Here is a 19,521-nt window from a genome sequence, read left to right on the forward strand (position 1 = left end):
GTTCCAGGACAGAGTGTGCTTATCAAAAGCCTGAAGCCAACGAAGGTGGGAGAACCAAGATATCTTGGACCAGCCACTGTGATCGCAGTAACCCGGAAGGGAGTGCTGACAGATTATCAACCGCAGTGGATACACGCCTGAAGAATTACTCTACAGGAGAGCAGGTAAGCTCCAATTTCACATAGAATCTTGAATGGGGATTCACCTTACTGTTTAACAGGGAGGAAAAGGCACTGGTTAAGCGGAGGAAGGAACTACCTCTTATAGTGAGGTGGGGGTTGTCCAAAGCAAAAAGATAGTTGGCCCATTGAGTCAAAACAGTGCTAACTCCTTAAACCACCCTGTTACCATTAAGGGCTAAATTCTATTGCTGGACGTACCACTGTTAGAGAGTTTTACTCTGCGTACACTAGCTGAAGCAGCTACTGATTTCAATGAAGAACTTGTATGCTTAGCAGAGGCTACATTAGAAGCAAATCCTAACATAGAAAACCTAGTCTTGCAGAGGTTATTTCCAAATAGAACTACCTTTTGGTTGTTCACTCGAAAATACGGAATCTTTGAAGTATACAGAAGTGAAATGTATTGGGACCCTGAGAATGAAATGATCTAATGTTTATCTTTGAGTTCTTAAGAGAGTGGACATTAGTGCAGGGAGAAACGTGGTATGAAATAGTATTCAAAGCATTTGAGAATTTTGATTTACCTGTCAGAGACATAATTCGTGGCACAGTTACTAAAATATATGCACACCCACCAGAAAATGCAATAGATGCATGGGAATTGTTACAAACTGGAATAGCCAGAAGACCTCCTAACACTGCTTTAGTAGCCATATTTCGTCCAAGACAGGCACACCAGGACGGAGGATTAGTCATCTATAAAATAGATAACAACACAAAATTACTAGTTGAGGCCCATTACAAATTCTTATGCCAAGAAGAATAGAAAGAAGACCTAAACCGTGGCACCCATTCCGATTACCAGGAATGTGTGGACTAAGAGGAACCAAATGTGTCTTAATGACAATAGCTATAATAGTTGTGTCACTTATTTTCTTAAAGGAAGTAGAGAAAGTGAGACAGAATGACACAGGGCCACAGAAAAGAGAACTAGCTGAGGCAAGGGTAAGTACCCCTCATATCAATCCACTTAGAATCACTCTAAGACAAGGAAAAGATGAAAGTTTTCTGTGTGATCCTATATCTGCAAGTGTAGGATTACTGAAGAATCTGAAAACCATCAGAAGTCTATATGGCACTGAATTCTATTTTTGTTCAGAATTTTGTAGTTGGTCTGATGTCAAAGCTTATTATGGGTCAGGAGCATGGGGAATTGATGAAAGATTTAAGATAGAAATAGTGGAAAAGGAACAGACAGGGATGATATGGAGAGATGGGAGCAAGGGCTATGCATGGTTCTTAAAAATCACAATATCCAAAGTTCAGTATTCTGATGCTGGAAGATATTATTGTGCATGGTCTAAAACAGGAACAGATGATTATCGGGAAGTTCAGATTAATGTTGTAATGCCTGAACAAGACAGAGATATTGAAAGAGTAATTTCTGAGCTGCCTCCAAATCTGATTGATCTCCCACAGGAGACATCCACTGAGGACATAGAATTTATCATGAGTTCTGATTTAAGCAATAATGTTAAGGAAGTGAGGACAGCTAAGGCTAGATGTGAAGGAAATTATGCATGTGCATTGGCTTTGTTACAAAGAGGAGTTTTGAAGGAAGAGATAGATGGAGAATGTTGGATTTGTATGCAACTCCACTCAGCGTGGAAAACACACCCTGTAACTTCAGATATGGTATGTCTTGAAAGAAACAGATGTGATGTACCGCGCCAGATGTCTATAATTCTACAGATGACAAATAATCTAAGAACAAACAGAGCATTGTTGTTTTCGCTACAAGAGTATAATTGTTCCTATAAAGGACTACCTTTTAAAGGACCAGCCTTTCATGTACAGTAACATCTCGTAGATTTGTGTATTTGTTCAAACAAAGGAAAACATTATGTAGGAATGTCAGATTGTAAGAATGCAATAACTCTGATTCAAAATGCTGGAAATTGGCCTAATTGTACTATTAAGTATGATAACCAGACTGTTGAGAATTTTCACTGTCCGTTTTCTTATCTTGATAGCTCCCTCAGGTATGATTTGGACCTGTGGGGGAATGGCTTATTACCATTTGGATGAAGGAGAATGGCGTGGATGTTGTTATCCAGCTATACTCTCCACAGGAACTACCGTGTTGACACGTAAGGACCTTGATACCTGGAAAGACAGGCACCATCACACAGACAGAAAAGAGAGGTACATAGTATGCCTGATCGATACAATGGATACAAAACAGCTACGCCCTGGACAACCCCATGGGAATATGTGGGATGGTCCATAGCTAGTTTCTTTCCAGTGGTAGGAACCTCCATTGCTTTAAACAAAATAAATGGTTTAGCTTGGCAAGTCTTGTCATTGAAAAATGATATTACTCATGCATTAAGTTTGATAACAGAGGAAATGAAAAAGATGAGAGAAGCAGTAGTTCAAAACAGACTTGTTCTTGACCTTTTAACATCTCAGCAGGGAGGAGTTTGTAAAATGTTGGGAGTATCTTGTTGTTTTTACATTCCAGATAACTCTGACAACATTTCCAATATTGTGGACCAGATGAGAGAATCCATCCTAGAGCCAAAGAAAGATGATTCTTGGCTGAACTGGCTCAGCGGCCTATGGGGAGGATGGGGAACTTGGATTCTACACACTGTTATACCTGTTGTTATATTCATAGTTATTCTTCTGCTAATAGCACCCTGTATTCTGCAATGTATTAGTACTTCTATAATGCGTTCTGTTACAGTGCTCACTATGGGAAATACCTATCAAGCAATGCTGCATGTATCCAATCCAGTACCAACCTTTGTTAGGGTTCCAGAGCAGTTGGAGCTGAGGATTTTTGAAGCTGAGGATTTTCCAACAGATGCTGAACGCTCTACTGGAGATGATTATGTGCATACTTATGAGTTAGAGCCTGAAAACTGATTCTGATATATGTGTGTAATCCTGATTAAGAGTTATACTAACCATTTTCATTCCTATTCTGAAAATTGTATAACAGAAATGAATACTAACTGAAAATATATATATCACATTTGATTACTGTGTATGCAAGTATAATCGAGAAACATAAGATATGCCCAAGATTGTTCACGGTTGTGTAAGACATGTCTTCGACTGTCTTAAAGTGGCCATTGTGAGATTCTGCTCGTGTACGTGAACATCTTGTGATAAAGGACATTGTGTGATAAAGGTATGATGTATTCATTTGAACCTTACTCTATATTCATGGTATTGCTCAATGCAGTGTGTTATGCTTGATCATCTAAATATCTGCCAGACATTACGTTGTTTCATTTCCATATAAAAGTAACACCCCTTGTACAATAAAGCTGAGATTAGAATGACCTGCACCACTTGTGTGACTCATTCTTTGTTCCCAGGTACCTGCTCTTCTCTGCTCAGATAACCCAACCTGAACCAAACTAATATTTACGATCTCGAAGGCAAGAATTTATCAATCAATCACCTTTATTTATATAGTGCTTTAAACAAAATACATTGCGTCAAAGCACTGAACAACATTCATTTGGAAAACAGTGTCTCAATAATGCAAAATGATAGTTAAAGGCAGTTCATCATTGAATTCAGTTATGTCATCTCTGTTCAGTTGAAATAGTGTCTGTTTTTATTTGCAATCAAGTCAATGATATCGCTGTAGATGAAGTGACCCCAACTAAGCAAGCCAGAGGCGACAGCGGCAAGGAACCGAAACTCCATCGGTGACAGAATGGAGAAAAAAACCTTGGGAGAAACCAGGCTCAGTTGGGGGGTCAGTTCTCCTCTGACCAGACGAAAACCAGTAGTTCAATTCCAGGCTGCAGCAAAGTCAGATTGTGCAGAAGAATCATCTGTTTCCTGTGGTCTTGTCCTGGTGCTCCTCTGAGACAAGGTCTTTACATGGGATCTGTATCTGGGGCTCTAGTTGTCCTGGTCTCCGCTGTCTTTCAGGGCAGTAGAGGTCCTTTCTAGGTGCTGATCCACCATCTGGTCTGGATACGTACTGGATCCGGGTGATTGCAGTGACCCTCTGATCTGGACACAGACTGGATCTCGTGGCCACGGTGACCTCGGAACAAGAGAGAAACAGACAAATATTAGCGTAGATGCCATTCTTCTAATGATGTAGAAAGTACGGTGTTATGTGAAGTGTTTCCGGTTCCGGTTTACCTAATTAATGCAGCCTAAAAATCCTTTAACGGATTTGGATATTAAAAACATATTAGTATGTTATGTGTATGCAAGGTTAAAGAGATGGGTCTTTAATCTAGATTTAAACTGCAAGAGTGTGTCTGCCTCCCGAACAATGTTAGGTAGGTTATTCCAGAGTTTAGGCGCCAAATAGGAAAAGGATCTGCCGCCCGCAGTTGATTTTGATATTCTAGGCATTATCAAATTGCCTGAGTTTTGAGAACGTAGCGGACGTAGAGGAGTATAATGTAAAAGGAGCTCATTCAAATACTGAGGTGCTAAACCATTCAGGGCTTTATAAGTAATAAGCAATATTTTAAAATCTATACGATGTTTGATAGGGAGCCAGTGCAGTGTGGACAGGACCGGGCTAATATGGTCATACTTCCTGGTTCTAGTAAGAACTCTTGCTGCTGCATTTTGGACTAGCTGTAGTTTGTTTACCAAGCGTGCAGAACAACCACCCAATAAAGCATTACAATAGTCTAACCTTGAAGTCATAAATGCATGGATTAACATTTCTGCATTTGACATTGAGAGCATAGGCCGTAATTTAGATATATTTTTGAGATGGAAATATGCAGTTTTACAAATGCTAGAAACGTGGCTTTCTAAGGAAAGATTGCGATCAAATAGCACACCTAGGTTCCTAACTGATGACGAAGAATTGACAGAGCAACCATCAAGTCTTAGACAGTGTTGTAGTTTATTATAAGCAGAGTTTTTAGGCCCTATGATTAACACCTCTGTTTTTTCTGAATTTAGCAGTAAGAAATTACTCGTCATCCAATTTTTTATATCGACTATACATTCCATTAGTTTTTCAAATTGGTGTGTTTCACCAGGCTGCGAGGAAATATAGAGCTGAGTATCATCAGCATAACAGTGAAAACTAACACCATGTTTCCTGATGATATCTCCCAAGGGTAACATATAAAGCGTGAAGAGTAGCGGCCCTAGTACTGAGCCTTGAGGTACTCCATACTGAACTTGTGATCGATATGATACATCTTCATTCACTGCTACGAACTGATGGTGGTCATATAAGTACGATTTAAACCATGCTAATGCACTTCCACTGATGCCAACAAAGTGTTCAAGTCTATGCAAAAGAATGTTGTGGTCAATTGTGTCAAACGCAGCACTAAGATCCAATAACACTAATAGAGAGATACACCCACGATCAGATGATAAGAGCAGATCATTTGTAACTCTAAGGAGAGCAGTCTCAGTACTATGATACGGTCTAAATCCTGACTGGAAATCCTCACATATACCATTATTCTCTAAGAAGGAATATAATTGTGAGGATACCACCTTTTCTACCTTTTATAATTTATTCTTACATTTGCTGACATTTTGCTTGACTCCAAAAGAGTTTATTAGGTCAGTAAACGCAAGTCCTAATGCATCATTTGAATTATCAACATGAATATTAAAATCTCCCATGATTAGCGCCTTATCAACTGTAATCAGAAGGTCTGAGAGGAAATCTGCAAATTTCATCCCATAAAAAAATTAAAAAACTATACTACCAAATTACTCACACAAAACGTCCTAATAATGTATATGGTATTCATATTATTTACTCACTGTTTATATTGCATATTAATGATATTGGAAAATCATTAGTAACATGAGAAAATATCTACTTTGTTGAATATACAGCTAAACAAAAATATACAGCTTTCAAAATGCAAGGAGGATTTTAATCCCCAAATATCATGCGTTAGCTACCTCTCTTCCAGTGTGTAACTCGTCGTGGGCACTTTGACGCAGCCATTTTGAGTAAAAATTAAAATAATCAAATGGCATCATTTTAAGTTTTCCTAGAGAAGGGCTGTATGGCCGTTAGGGTTTTTAAAGGGTTAACATTATAATAGTCAGCCGAAATTGCAATTGAATAAGTTAACTCTGCTAACCTAGCAACAAAAACAATGCAAAATAGCTTATGCTGTGTTATTTGACTTATCTGACTGAGTGGCTAGTGCAGTAGGTGACAATCTGACAGACTTTATAATAGCGACAATGATTATAAAATAAATATAATATAAATAATATTAATTAAACTAGGTAAATCATCATCCTCGTTGTGGCCCAATCATCATCCTCGTTGTGGCGCTGGTGACACAGGTGTCAGAGCTCACCCAGCGGATCCATCAGCTCAAATCTCCCACTGCGCCCACCACATCGCCTGCGCCGTCCGTTCCCCCAGGGATTCCCCAGGATCACTTCCGGCCATAGCCGCGACTTCCGGCGCCGGAGAACTACGCTGGTGAGCCTACTTTTTGTAGAACATTCCTTAACCAATGCTCGATGCATTTTGCTCTGCAGCCCCGCACTTTCGTTAAGGAGGAATCCAAAGTAGCGTTCACGCTCACACTTCTTTCTGGAGAGGCTGCCTTATGGGGAACGGCGGTGTGGGAAAATCAACATCCGTGTTGTGCCTCGTTCCACCTCCTATCAGATGAAATGAAGAGAGTCTTCGACCGGGCCGCAACCGGCAGGGAGGCCGCCCATCGCCTCTCGGAACTCCGGCAAGGACATTCATCTGTCACTGAGTATTCCATCGAGTTCCGTACCCTGGCGGCCGCGTGCCAGTGGAACGAGGCGGCGCAGTGGGATAGATTCCTGCATGGGTTATCCGACCGTGTTCAGCAGGAGATGTACCTCCTTGAGCTGCCCCCTACTCTCAACGAACTCATAGACCTGGCGTTGCAGGTGGAGGCCAGGTTTAATCGCCTGGGCCGCCAACACAGTCCTTCCAGACCTCCATTCTCTCCTGGTAGGGGGCGCTTGAGTCGAGGGAACACGGTCGGTTCTGTCGACGATCACGAGCACATGCAGGTGGGTCGAGCTTGGCTGTCCCGGAGGGAGAGGGAACGGCGGAGGTCCCAAGGACTATGTTTATACTGTGGAGGCTCTGACCATAACAACTACTCATGCCCGGTTAAAGGACCCAACCCGGTAGTAAACCTGAGGCTACTATCGGGTGGGATCTCCGCTGAGAAGTCCTCACCTACATCATCGACCCTCCTTCCGGTGAAACTGCGGTGGAGAAATCAACATCACCAGTGTCACGCCCTTCTGGACTCCGGAGCCGAAGGAAACTTCATGGATTCTTCACTGGCACATCACTTGAACATTCCTGTCCTTCCTGTGTCTCTCCCCATCCATGTCACCGCACTCAACGGCCAGGAACTGCCTCACGTCACCCACCATAATGAACACATCACACTCATCACATCTGGCAACCATCAAGAAACCATATCCTTTTCCTAATGGACTCCCCTGCTGCTCCCATTGTATTAGGTCACCCCTGGTTGTCCAAACATAATCCACAAGTGGAATGGGGTTCTAACACTGTCACATTGTGGAGTGAAAGTTGTCATGAGTCTTGTCTGGTTTCTGCTTGTCCTGTTGTTCCTGTTTCTGTCTTTCAGAGGGAGACCATGGTTTTGCAAAACGTGCCCGTTGAGTATCTGGACCTTAAGGAAGTGTTCAGTAAGTCCCGTGCTGCTTCTCTCCCTCTGCATCGTCCCTACAACTGTGCCATAGACTTAGTGTCAGGTAAGTCTCCGCCTAAGGGCAAGTTATACTCTCTTTCTATTCCTGAGAGGGAGGCCATGGAGAAATACATTTCTGATTCCTTAGCCTCTGGGTTCATCCGTCCTTCCTCTTCTCCAGCGGGGGCGGGGGTAGGAGCAGTGTTGTCCCAACGTGCTGCTTCAGACGATAAGGTCCACCCTTGCTTGTTTTTCTCTCATCGATTATCTCCTGCTGAACGTAATTATGACATTGGCAATAGAGAGTTGTTGGCGGTCAAATTAGCATTGGAGGAGTGGCGCCACTGGTTAGAGGGTTCAGGGATTCCCTTTATTGTTTGGACCGATCACAAGAATTTAGAGTACATTAGAACTGCCAAAAGACTAAATTCCAGGCAGGCTCGGTGGGCACTTTTTTTTCGGCCATTTTGAATTTACACTATCGTACCACCCGGGTTCTAAAAATGTTAAACCCGATTCTTTGTCACGTCTTTTTGATCCCTCCGCCCGTCCCGCTACTCCCGAGTGTATTTTGCCTGAGAGATTAGTAGTCTCAGCACTCGTATGGGAGGTCGAGTCGAAGGTCAAGACGGCCTTAGAAGGGGTAATGCCTCCGTCCGGTTGCCCACTGAACCGCTTATTTGTGCCGGAAGAGTTAAGGTCCGAAGTTGTCGAGTGGGGTCATTGTTCCAACATGGCTTGTCATCCAGGGATAAGTAGAACTAATGGGTTGGTTAGACAACGATTCTGGTGGCCACGTATGGCTCGCGATGTCCGCGATTTTGTTTTGGCTTGTTCAGTTTGCGCCAGTGGTAAGTCATCTAACCGACCTCCTGATGGGCTCCTTCAACCGCTGTCTGTCCCTTCGAGACCCTGGTCACATATCGCTCTAGATTTTGTCACCGCCCTCTCGCCCTCTAATGGCATGACAGTCATTTTGACTGTAGTGGACCGGTTCTCGAAGGCGGCACATTTCATTCCCTTGCCCAAATTACCTACAGCCACAGAGACAGCGGTTACTGTTTTAGATCACGTCTTTCAGCTTCATGGCCTCCCGGTAGACGTGGTCTCAGACAGGGGATCTCAGTTTATATCCAAATTTTGGAAAGAGTTTTGCATATTATTAGGAGCGTCAGTTAGCTTGTCGTCGGGTTATCATCCCCAAAGCAACGGACAATCTGAGCGAGCCAACCAAGATTTAGAGAGGACGTTGCGATGTTTGGTCTCCAAGAATCCTTCTTCCTGGAGTCAACAACTTTCTATGGTGGAGTACACCCACAATTCGTTGCCAGTGTCAGCTACGGGCCTCTCTCCGTTTCAGTGTAGTGTAGGGTACCAGCCACCAGCGTTTCCCAGTCTGGAATCTGAAGTCGCGGTCCCCTCCGCTCACGCGTTTGTCCAGAGGTGCCACCGCACCTGGACCAGAGCCCATGAGACTCTGCTCCGGGTGAGGGAGCGCACTAAGGCCAAGGCCGATCGCCACCGGTCAAAGCCTCCCGTCTACGTCGTGGGTCAAAAAGTGTGGCTTTCTACCAGTAACATTCCATTGCAATCCGTTTCTAATAAACTACCTCCTGCGTACAAGAGGATACACCCCGCCTTTCATGTGTCCAAAATTAAACCCGTGTTTTATGCACGAATTAATCCTCCTACTCCGGTTCCCCCGCCGCCGCGTCTCGTAGATGGGGAACCGACTTATTTGGTTAATCGCATTCTGGACTCGAGACGGAGGGGACGAGGATTCCAGTATCTGGTGGACTGGGAAGGTTACGGTCCGGAGGAGAGGAGTTGGATACCTGCTAGGGACATATTGGATCACTCCCTTATTGATGAATTCAATCAGCAGGTAGGCCCTTCTGGGAACTCCAGGAGGTACTGTCACGGTTGGTAAACCGTGATCTCGGGTTGTTTACACTTTGTGGTGATTTCTGTGTGTTCTGCGTCTGCAGTGATTAGTTGTGGGCGTCTCCGTTAATTGTATCAGCAACAGCTGCCACTCATTACCCATCTCCTATATAATGGCTTGTCTCACGTCTTGTGTTTGTGAGATCGTTGTTTCATGTTGTTCAATCACCTTTATTTATATAGTGCTTTAAACAAAATACATTGCGCCAAAGCACTGAACAACATTCATTTGGAAAACAGTGTCTCAATAATGCAAAATGATAGTTAAAGGCAGTTCATCATTGAATTCATTGATGTCATCTCTGTTCAGTTGAAATAGTGTCTGTTTTAATTTGCAATCAAGTCAACGATATCGCTGTAGATGAAGTGACCCCAACTAAGCAAGCCAGAGGCGACAGCGGCAAGGAACCGAAACACCATCGGTGACAGAATGGAGAAAAAAAACCTTGGGAGAAACCAGGCTCAGTTGGGGGGCCAGTTCTCCTCTGACCAGACGAAACCAGTAGTTCAATTCCAGGCTGCAGCAAAGTCAGATTGTGCAGAAGAATCATCTGTTTCCTGTGGTCTTGTCCTGGTGCTCCTCTGAGACAAGGTCTTTACAGGGGATCTGTATCTGGGGCTCTAGTTGTCCTGGTCTCCGCTGTCTTTCAGGGCAGTAGAGGTCCTTTCTAGGTGCTGATCCACCATCTGGTCTGGATACGTACTGGATCCGGGTGACTGCAGTGACCCTCTGATCTGGACACAGACTGGATCTGGTGGCCACGGTGACCTCGGAACAAGAGAGAAACAGACAAATATTAGCGTAGATGCCATTCTTCTAATGATGTAGAAAGTACGGTGTTATGTGAAGTGTTCCGGTTCCAGTTTACCTAGTTAATGCAGCCTAAAAATCCTTTAACGGATTTGGATATTAAAAGCATATTAGTATGTTATGTGTATGCCAGGTTAAAGAGATGGGTCTTTAATCTAGATTTAAACTGCAAGAGTGTGTCTGCCTCCCGAACAATGTTAGGTAGGTTATTCCAGAGTTTAGGCGCCAAATAGGAAAAGGATCTGCCGCCCGCAGTTGATTTTGATATTCTAGGTATTATCAAATTGCCTGAGTTTTGAGAACGTAGCGGACGTAGAGGAGTATAATGTAAAAGGAGCTCATTCAAATACTGAGGTGCTAAACCATTCAGGGCTTTATAAGTAATAAGCAATATTTTAAAATCTATACGATGTTTGATAGGGAGCCAGTGCAGTGTGGACAGGACCGGGCTAATATGGTCATACTTCCTGGTTCTAGTAAGAACTCTTGCTGCTGCATTTTGGACTAGCTGTAGTTTGTTTACCAAGCGTGCAGAACAACCACCCAATAAAGCATTACAGTAGTCTAACCTTGAAGTCATAAATGCATGGATTAACATTTCTGCATTTGACATTGAGAGCATAGGCCGTAATTTAGATATATTTTTGAGATGGAAAAATGCAGTTTTACAAATGCTAGAAACGTGGCTTTCTAAGGAAAGATTGCGATCAAGTAGCACACCTAGGTTCCTAACTGATGACGAAGAATTGACAGAGCAACCATCAAGTCTTAGACAGTGTTCTAGGTTATTACAAGTAGAGTTTTTAGGCCCTATGATTAACACCTCTGTTTTTTCTGAATTTAGCAGTAAGAAATTACTCGTCATCCAATTTTTTATATCGACTATGCATTCCATTAGTTTTTCAAATTGGTGTGTTTCACCGGGCTGCGAGGAAATATAGAGCTGCGTATCATCAGCATAACAGTGAAAGCTAACACCATGTTTCCTGATGATATCTCCCAAGGGTAACATATAAAGCGTGAAGAGTAGCGGCCCTAGAACTGAGCCTTGAGGTACTCCATACTGCACTTGTGATCGATATGATACATCTTCATTCACTGCTACGAACTGATGGCGGTCATATAAGTACGATTTAAACCATGCTAATGCACTTCCACTGATGCCAACAAAGTGTTCAAGTCTATGCAAAAGAATGTTGTGGTCAATTGTGTCAAACGCAGCACTAAGATCCAATAAAACTAATAGAGAGATACACCCACTGTTATCAGATGATAACAGAAGATCATTTGTAACTCTAAGGAGAGCAGTTTCAGTACTATGATACGGTCTAAATCCTGACTGGAAATCCTCACATATACCATTTTTCTCTAAGAAGGAATATAATTGTGAGGATACCACCTTTTCTAGTATCTTGGACAGAAAAGGGAGATTCGAGATTGGTCTATAATTAACTAGTTCTCTGGGGTCAAGTTGTGGCTTTTTTATGAGAGGCTTAATAACAGCCAGTTTGAAGGTTTTGGGGACATGTCCTAATAACAATGAGGAATTAATAATAGTCAGAAGAGGACCTATGACTTCTGGAAGTACCTCTTTTAAGAGCTTAGATGGTATAGGGTCTAACATACATGTTGTAAGTTTAGATGATTTAACAAGTTTATACAATTCTTCCTCTCCTATAGTAGAGAATGAGTGGAACTGTTCCTCAGGGGGTCTATAGTGCACTGTCTGATGCAAAACTGTAGCTGACGGCTGAATGGTTGCAATTTTATCTCTAATAGTATCGATTTTAGAAGTAAAGTAGTTCATAAAGTCATTACTGCTGTGGTGTTCGGAAATGTCAACACTTGTTGAGGCTTTATTTTTCGTTAATTTAGCCACTGTATTGAATAAATACCTGGGGTTATGTTTGTTTTCTTCTAAAAGAGAAGAAAAGTAATCAGATCTAGCAGTTTTTAATGCTTTTCGGTAGGATATGCTACTTTCCCGCCAAGCAATACGAAATACCTCTAGTTTTGTTTTCCTCCAGCTGCGCTCCATTTTTCGGGCTGCTCTCTTTAGGGTGCGAGTATGCTCATTATACCATGGTGTCAAACTGTTTTCCTTAACCTTTCTTAACCTTAAAGGAGCAACTGTATTTAAAGTGCTAGAAAAGAGAGAGTCCATAGTTTCTGTTACATCATCAAGTTGTTCTGAGGTTTTGGATATGCTAAGGAATTCGGATACATCAGGAAGATAACTTAAAAAGCTGTCTTTTGTGGTAGAAGTGATGGTTCTTCGATACTTGTAACAAGAAGTAGAATTTACAATTTTGGCTATATGAAGTTTACACAGAACTAAATAATGATCTGAGATATCATCACTTGGCTGAATAATTTCAACACTATCAACATCAATTCCATGTGACAGTATTAAATCTAGAGTATGATTTCGACAATGAGTAGGTCCTGAAACGTGTTGTCTAACACCAATAGAGTTCAGAATGTCTATAAATGCTGATCCCAATACATCTTTTTCATTATTGACATGGATATTAAAATCACCAACTATTAAGACTTTATCTGCAGCCAGAACTAACTCAGATGTAAAATCACCAAACTCTTTAATAAAGTCTGTATGGTGCCCTGGTGGCCTGTATACAGTAGCCAGTACAAACATAACAGGGGATTTATCATTAACATTTGTTTCTCTGGATAATGTTATATGAAGCACCATTACTTCAAACGAGTTATACTTGAAGCCTGCCCTCTGAGAAATCCTGAAAACGTTATTATAAATTGAAGCAACACCTCCCCCTTTGCCTTTTAGACGCGGCTCGTGTTTATAACAATAATCTTGGGGGGTGGACTCATTTAAAATAATGTAATCATCAGGTTTTAGCCAGGTTTCTGTCAAGCAGAGCACATCTATATTATGATCAGTTATCATATTATTTACAAAAAGTGTTTTCGTAGAAATGGATCTGATATTCAATAAGCCAATCTTTATCATTTGTTTATCCATATTGCATTTGTTTTTTATTTGTTGAACCTCAATTAAATTGTTAACCTTAACTTGGTTTGGACGTTTTTTGTATTTTCTAGTTCGTGGAACAGACACAGTCTCTATAGTGTGATATCTAGGTGAAAGAGTCTCTATGTGCTGAGAATTAACTGACCTCTGTGACGGGAGGCAGCTAGCAGACGGTCGGTTTAGCCAGTCTGTCTGCTTCCTGACCTGGGCCCCAGTTAGTCAAGTATAAACACTAAGACTATTTGCCATATTTCTAGACAGAAGAGTGGCGCCACCCCAGGAGGGATGAAGACCATCTCTTTTAAACAGGTCAGGTCTGCCCCAAAAGCTCGTCCAATTGTCTATATAACCTATGTTATTCTGTGGGCACCACTTAGACATCCAGCCATTGAGTGATGACAATCTGCTATGCATCTCATCACCACGGTAAGCAGGGAGGGGACCAGAGCATATTACAGTGTCTGACATCGTGCTTGCAAGTTCACACACCTCTTTAAAGTTATTTTTAGTGATCTCCGACTGGCGAAGTCGAACATCATTAGCGCCGGCATGAATAACAATCTTACTGTATTTACGTTTAGCATTAGCCAGCACTTTTAAATTTGCCAAGATGTCAGGCGCTCTGGCTCCCGGTAAACATTTGACTATGGTGGCTGGTGTCTCTATATTCACGTTCCGTACAATAGAATCACCAATAACTAGAGCACTTTCATCAGGTTTCTCAGTGGGTGCATCACTGAGTGGGGAGAACCTGTTTAATGTTTTGATCGGAACAGAAGAGCGGTGTTTTGACCCACGACTACGCTGCCTCACCGTCACCCAGTTGCCCTGCTGCAGGGGCTCTGCTGGAACCGGACAATGTACAGGAATCCCTGAGCTAGACGCATCCAAAGCCATATCTAGAGCCCTAACACTCTTACTGTCCTCAATTAAAGTTTGGATGCGTGTCTCTAATTCTGAAATCTTCTCTGTCAGCCTAACTGTTTCCCTGCATTTATCACATGTGAATCCCTCATCAGCGACAGAGATAGATAAACTGTACATGTGGCAAGAGGTGCAAATAACAATTGTAGGAGAAGCCATTACTCACCGTGCTTGATGAAATATTCTTACTGCGGTTGTTTGATGAACTTGTGGAAAACTGCAGCGTGAGAGAGGAGAGGAGAGGAGAAAAGAAAACGCTAATGACAAGCTAACGCTTTGCAGGTGTGCTGCAGTCACGGAAGAGTGAACGATCAAAGTTAATCTGATAAGATTGATCGGTAATATCAGAAATATGGTGTGAATTAAGTTATATTTTACAATTAAAAAAACAAACAAACAGGCAGTGATAGTAAGAAAGATTATAGAGAAAAAATATAAAATAAAAACAGCTACATGGAGCTATGATTAGCTACAGAAGGCCAACAGGAAGATTGTTGTTGTGTTTACCCCCATCTGGCTTCTGTGTAGTTTGTTTCCAGACTGTCCTTTCACCAGCCGTCACAATAAGTAGCACTGTTTTTCCAAGTTTGGCTGGTCCTGCGACTTATAGTCAGGGGCGACTAATTTATCTAAATTAATTTGACATGAACCGAGAGAAATGAACCAAGAGAAATGAACCAATAGAAAACATTACCGTATATAGCCGCGAGAGGGCGCTCTATGCTGCTCAGTTCTCCTGTAGTCTACACTGAAGACATAGAGCGCCCTCTGGTGGCTGGAGACGGTAATATTTTCTCTTGGTGCTTGGTTCTAAATAAATGCGACTTGTAGTCCAGTGCGACTTATATATGTTTTTTACCTCATCATGACGTATTTTTGGACTGATACGACTTATACTCAGGTGCGACTTATAGTCCGAAAATATGGTACACTCTCCTGCTCACTCTGTCCCTCCTTGACTTCACTATCAGACACCTGTTCCTCTGCCTGGGTGCTGCCAGCGCCGCCATGGCTAGTCACCTCTTCTCCATGTGCTATGTTCACCTGTTTTTGCAAAATGTGATCAGGTAGGCTCGGAAACTAAAAGCTTGGAGTCAGTTTAATTTATTTATTTGTTTAGTTTATATATTTATTTATTTATTTTTTGCAAAGAAAATTATAAAAAGTAATGCTTTTATTTAAATTGATCAAAAGTGACAATAAAGACATAGTGCTACAAAAGATTTCTAATTAAGATAAAGGTTGTTCTGCTGTTCTTCCTGTTCATCAAAGAAATGTGAACAGACGTAAAAATAGTGACTTTATAGTGTTGAGATGTGCTAAACACAGTGGAGTCAAAAGTCAAAAAGCTTATTCGATCTGCTCCAATAATGACAGACACTCAAGTGATCCATGAAGGGTTTGTTGAAACAGAAGTCTTTTTTCTTGGGTTTTTGTGAAAAGCTGCATCTTCTCACATGTTCAGGATTCAAGACTGTAACCTTGAGATTAAAGTGTCATGACTGCACACACACGCACACACAAACACACACACCTAATAAAGTCTAAAGAGCATTAAGTCCATTAGTGTTTCTTTAACGGGGGCTGTAAGCTGCTCTCTAAACTTCAGTGAGTCTATAAGAGAGCAGGAAAGACGGAAAGCCTCATTCCACAGACAGACAGAGAGAGAGAGAGACACTCCACTCACAGACCACAAACAAAGGTAAACACTCTTTAGAGAACTACAATACTGTTTTTGCTCTCGGTCAGATCTGTAGTTCACAAATGACCAATCATATGTTAGCTCTGTTACGTCTAGTCTGAGTGTTTGCTTCATGTAGGTTAGTTTTCCCTGCTCTGGTGTTAAAGCAGGAAAACTGACATACTTTATCTGTGAAACATTGATGATCAGATGATGGAGTGATTCTCTGCATTACATGAAGTTAGAAACTTCAGTGTCTGATCCACAGACAGACAGATGCTACTGTATAATCAGACAGATAAAGGAAATCTCACAAGTCTGTTATGTTAATGAGATTAACGCTCTTAATAAGGCAACATGAAAACAGTGTTTGACGTGGTTTACTGTGAGATGAAAATCTGACGCGCCAGTGATCAAGGCAAGATGATGAGCGATAATCTGATAATAAAAATTGTAATAATGATAATAAATTTTATTTAAAATCATCTTTCAAAACACTCAAGGACACCATACAGTGATAATCATAAAAATCAAGATAATGGAATAATATTAGATCATTTAAAATTGATCAGAGAAAGCTAATCTAAACACACAAGTTTTAATACATGATTTAAAAGTAGTAATTTCTCGTACAGAATGTGGAAGAGAATTTCAAAGACAAGGAGCAGCACACATAAACGCCATGGACCCCACAGAGGCTAAATGAAAAGAGGGTACAACAAGGGAAACAGATGAAGAAGATCTGAGAGTAAGCTTCGAGGTTTAAATATGAAGCAAATCAGAGTGATATGAGGGTGCAAGATTATGAAGAGCTTTAAAAGTGAGAAGCAGAATCTTGTACTCTACTCAATATTTAACAGGAAGACAATGTCGATGAACGAGAACAGGAGAGATATGCTTGATGAAGGAGGTTCTAGTTATTATACAGGCAGCTGAGTCTGGACTGAAGTTTATGAAGGAGTTTGTGAGGTAACCCAAACAGAAGAAGGTTACAATAATCAATGCACAAGGTAACTAGAGCATGTAGAAGAATAGCTGTGGAATTGGATGTCAGAAATGGATGAAGACGGCTGATGTTCCATTGATGGAAGTTATCGAGGATGTCACCCAGACACGAGTATGATGAGTAGATGAGTAGATTATCAATAGAAAGTAAATAAACTGTTGGATTTAGTGTCAACAAGAAGAACCTCTGTTTGTTTAATTTTTATTTATTCACTTATTTTACTTTTTTATGTGAAGCACTTTGATTTACCATTGTTTACGAAATGTGCTACATAGATAAATGTGCCTTGCCTTTGTCAATAATCAGTTTAAGAAAGTTAGACGAAAAACCAAGATTTAATCTCTTTTAAGCAAGCAAAAAGGAAGAAAGGAAGAAAGAAGAGCAAAATATAACTTAGAGGACAAATAAAGCTAGGTTTTCTTTACATAGTAATGAAAACTAATGTCAAATTTCCTAACAATATAACTAAAAGGTAACAAGTAAATGATAAATAAAACAGGGCCCATAACAGAGCCTTGAGGAACACCATCAGTAACAGATAAAGATTTATAAAGTTTTAAAGAAATATCTTTTTTTAAGACAGGGGAGATATGTTCCTGTTCCTGTTCCAGTTCAAGTGGTGCAATCCCATAATCCTAGATTCTTGTGACATGCTCAGATCGTAAGTGTTGCTCCTATTTTCTGTTCTTTAGGGAAACACAGACATGAACGTGGCTCCTCCTGCAGGAAGTGCTCTGGCCACACCTGCCAGCACTGCCGGACCCACCACACCCAAAAAAGGGCCACCCAAATTCAAGCAAAGACAGACACGCACCTTCAAGAGCAAAGCCCCCAAGCCTGGGCAGAAAGGGTATGAGCACACACACACTCACACAGACACAAATGCTGTAGTCACTGAGTTTCCCTCTCGTCTGCAGGTTTGGTGATGATATTCCTGGTATGGAGGGTCTCGGCACAGGTGAGTCACGGTGAACCCCACCCCCCCACCCCACCCCCTCCGGCACCCACACACACTCTGTATTCAGTGTTTAAAGCCTGTGTTTTGTCTCGTGACAGATATCACTGTGGTGTGCCCATGGGAAGCGTTTGGAGACATGGAGCTCAGCGATCTAGCCAAATATGGCATTATCTAAGCCCCACCTCCTTCAGCCCCACCCCCTCATCCCTTGGCCCTACCAATTTTGCTCAATGTTGTCGTGAGGTTATGATGTATGATGGTAACGGACTGATTCAACGAATGAATACTTCATCCATCATTATTGAGATGATTGTTATTGTTATTATTATTATTATACCATATTTTATATTTTGTTTATGCTGCATTAAAGACGAGAACTTATCCCCTCCCACTCCCTAGCTGTCAATCAACATCCTAAAAAGGTAGTCATCAGGGTTAAGCCCCTAGCTGCGACCTGTTTCCTGTAGCAGCAATGACTGATGACATCACTTGCTCTGTCTTGTAGAGCCTGTCCCTTAAGCACATTTATATTATTAAATGTGTCATATTTTATAAATGTAGTAGAAAACCAATTAAAGTTTCTATTTTCACTAACTCTGTTGACGTTATTGCAAGAGAATAAAAACAAATGTCATAACACGGTGTTGAAAATCATGAAATTCCATTGTGAAAAATGCATTAACATTCTGAATCATGTCAAGAATGATTGACATCTGTGTGTTTGTGTGTGTGTTTGTGTAAGAGAGAGAGAGAGGCTATCCACACATACATTGTTAATTCTGGAAGAGCAGAAACAAATCAGATCACTTCATCATCTGCAAGTCCTTGCTCCTCCCATCCTACACCACACACACCACAGACAGGTGTGTGTGGGTCAGTAATGGATGAAAGGACAGGCTGCAGGTATGACACTTTCATCTCTAAATACTTATCAGTCTTGAATGAAATCAGGTGACAATGTCTGCCTGTGTGTGTGTGTTCTGATTGAGGTATAAAACAATTTTACACTGCTGCTCAAGAAAAATGCATGTTTTGTTCAATTAGACAACAGTTTTCCTTGTGTTATGTAAAGATTCTTGATTCATTAACTGCTTGTTTTATTCAGATTCGTTGTCACTGCAACACTCACACACACACAGGGCCGTTTGAAGGAATTTGGGGGCCCCAAGCAAAATGGACATAGAGGCCCCCCGACCCCCGCACGCACGCAAAGCCTAGAGGAACCACAGCATAGCCATACAGTTTAAGTTCACCCACACTTTATATAAATAAAAAAGGTTTACAGTGAAAATACTGCTTGAAAAAATAGTTCTCTGGGCTATGCAGGATATCAGCTATAATTATAGAGCTTGTGGTACCTTG

The 19,521-nt window shown here is 41.5% G+C and overlaps 1 protein-coding gene across 1 annotated transcript; it reads left to right on the forward strand.

Annotated features, from left to right (window-relative positions):
* The first annotated feature begins 16,093 nt into the window (after positions 1-16,093).
* Positions 16,094-18,796, forward strand: LOC127952222 (retinal cone rhodopsin-sensitive cGMP 3',5'-cyclic phosphodiesterase subunit gamma-like). Its single transcript, XM_052550641.1, has 4 exons — positions 16,094-16,216; positions 17,894-18,051; positions 18,119-18,159; positions 18,258-18,796. Exons 2-4 carry the CDS (start codon positions 17,906-17,908, stop codon positions 18,332-18,334), a joined length of 264 nt encoding a protein of 87 aa, XP_052406601.1. The 5' UTR covers positions 16,094-16,216; positions 17,894-17,905; the 3' UTR covers positions 18,335-18,796.
* Positions 18,797-19,521: the final 725 nt, after the last annotated feature.

Source organism: Carassius gibelio, chromosome B3, assembly GCF_023724105.1.
Source record: "Carassius gibelio isolate Cgi1373 ecotype wild population from Czech Republic chromosome B3, carGib1.2-hapl.c, whole genome shotgun sequence".
NCBI classification, from domain to species: Eukaryota; Metazoa; Chordata; class Actinopteri; order Cypriniformes; family Cyprinidae; genus Carassius; species Carassius gibelio.

Coding starts and splice junctions, on each gene's coding strand:
- LOC127952222 (XM_052550641.1), top strand. CDS start 17,906: ATGAACGTGGCTCCTCCTGCAGGAAGTGCTCTGGCCACACCTGCCAGC. Junction 18,052..18,118: donor CCCAAGCCTGGGCAGAAAGG/GTATGAGCACAC, acceptor TCTCGTCTGCAG/GTTTGGTGATGATATTCCTG. Junction 18,160..18,257: donor TATGGAGGGTCTCGGCACAG/GTGAGTCACGGT, acceptor GTCTCGTGACAG/ATATCACTGTGGTGTGCCCA.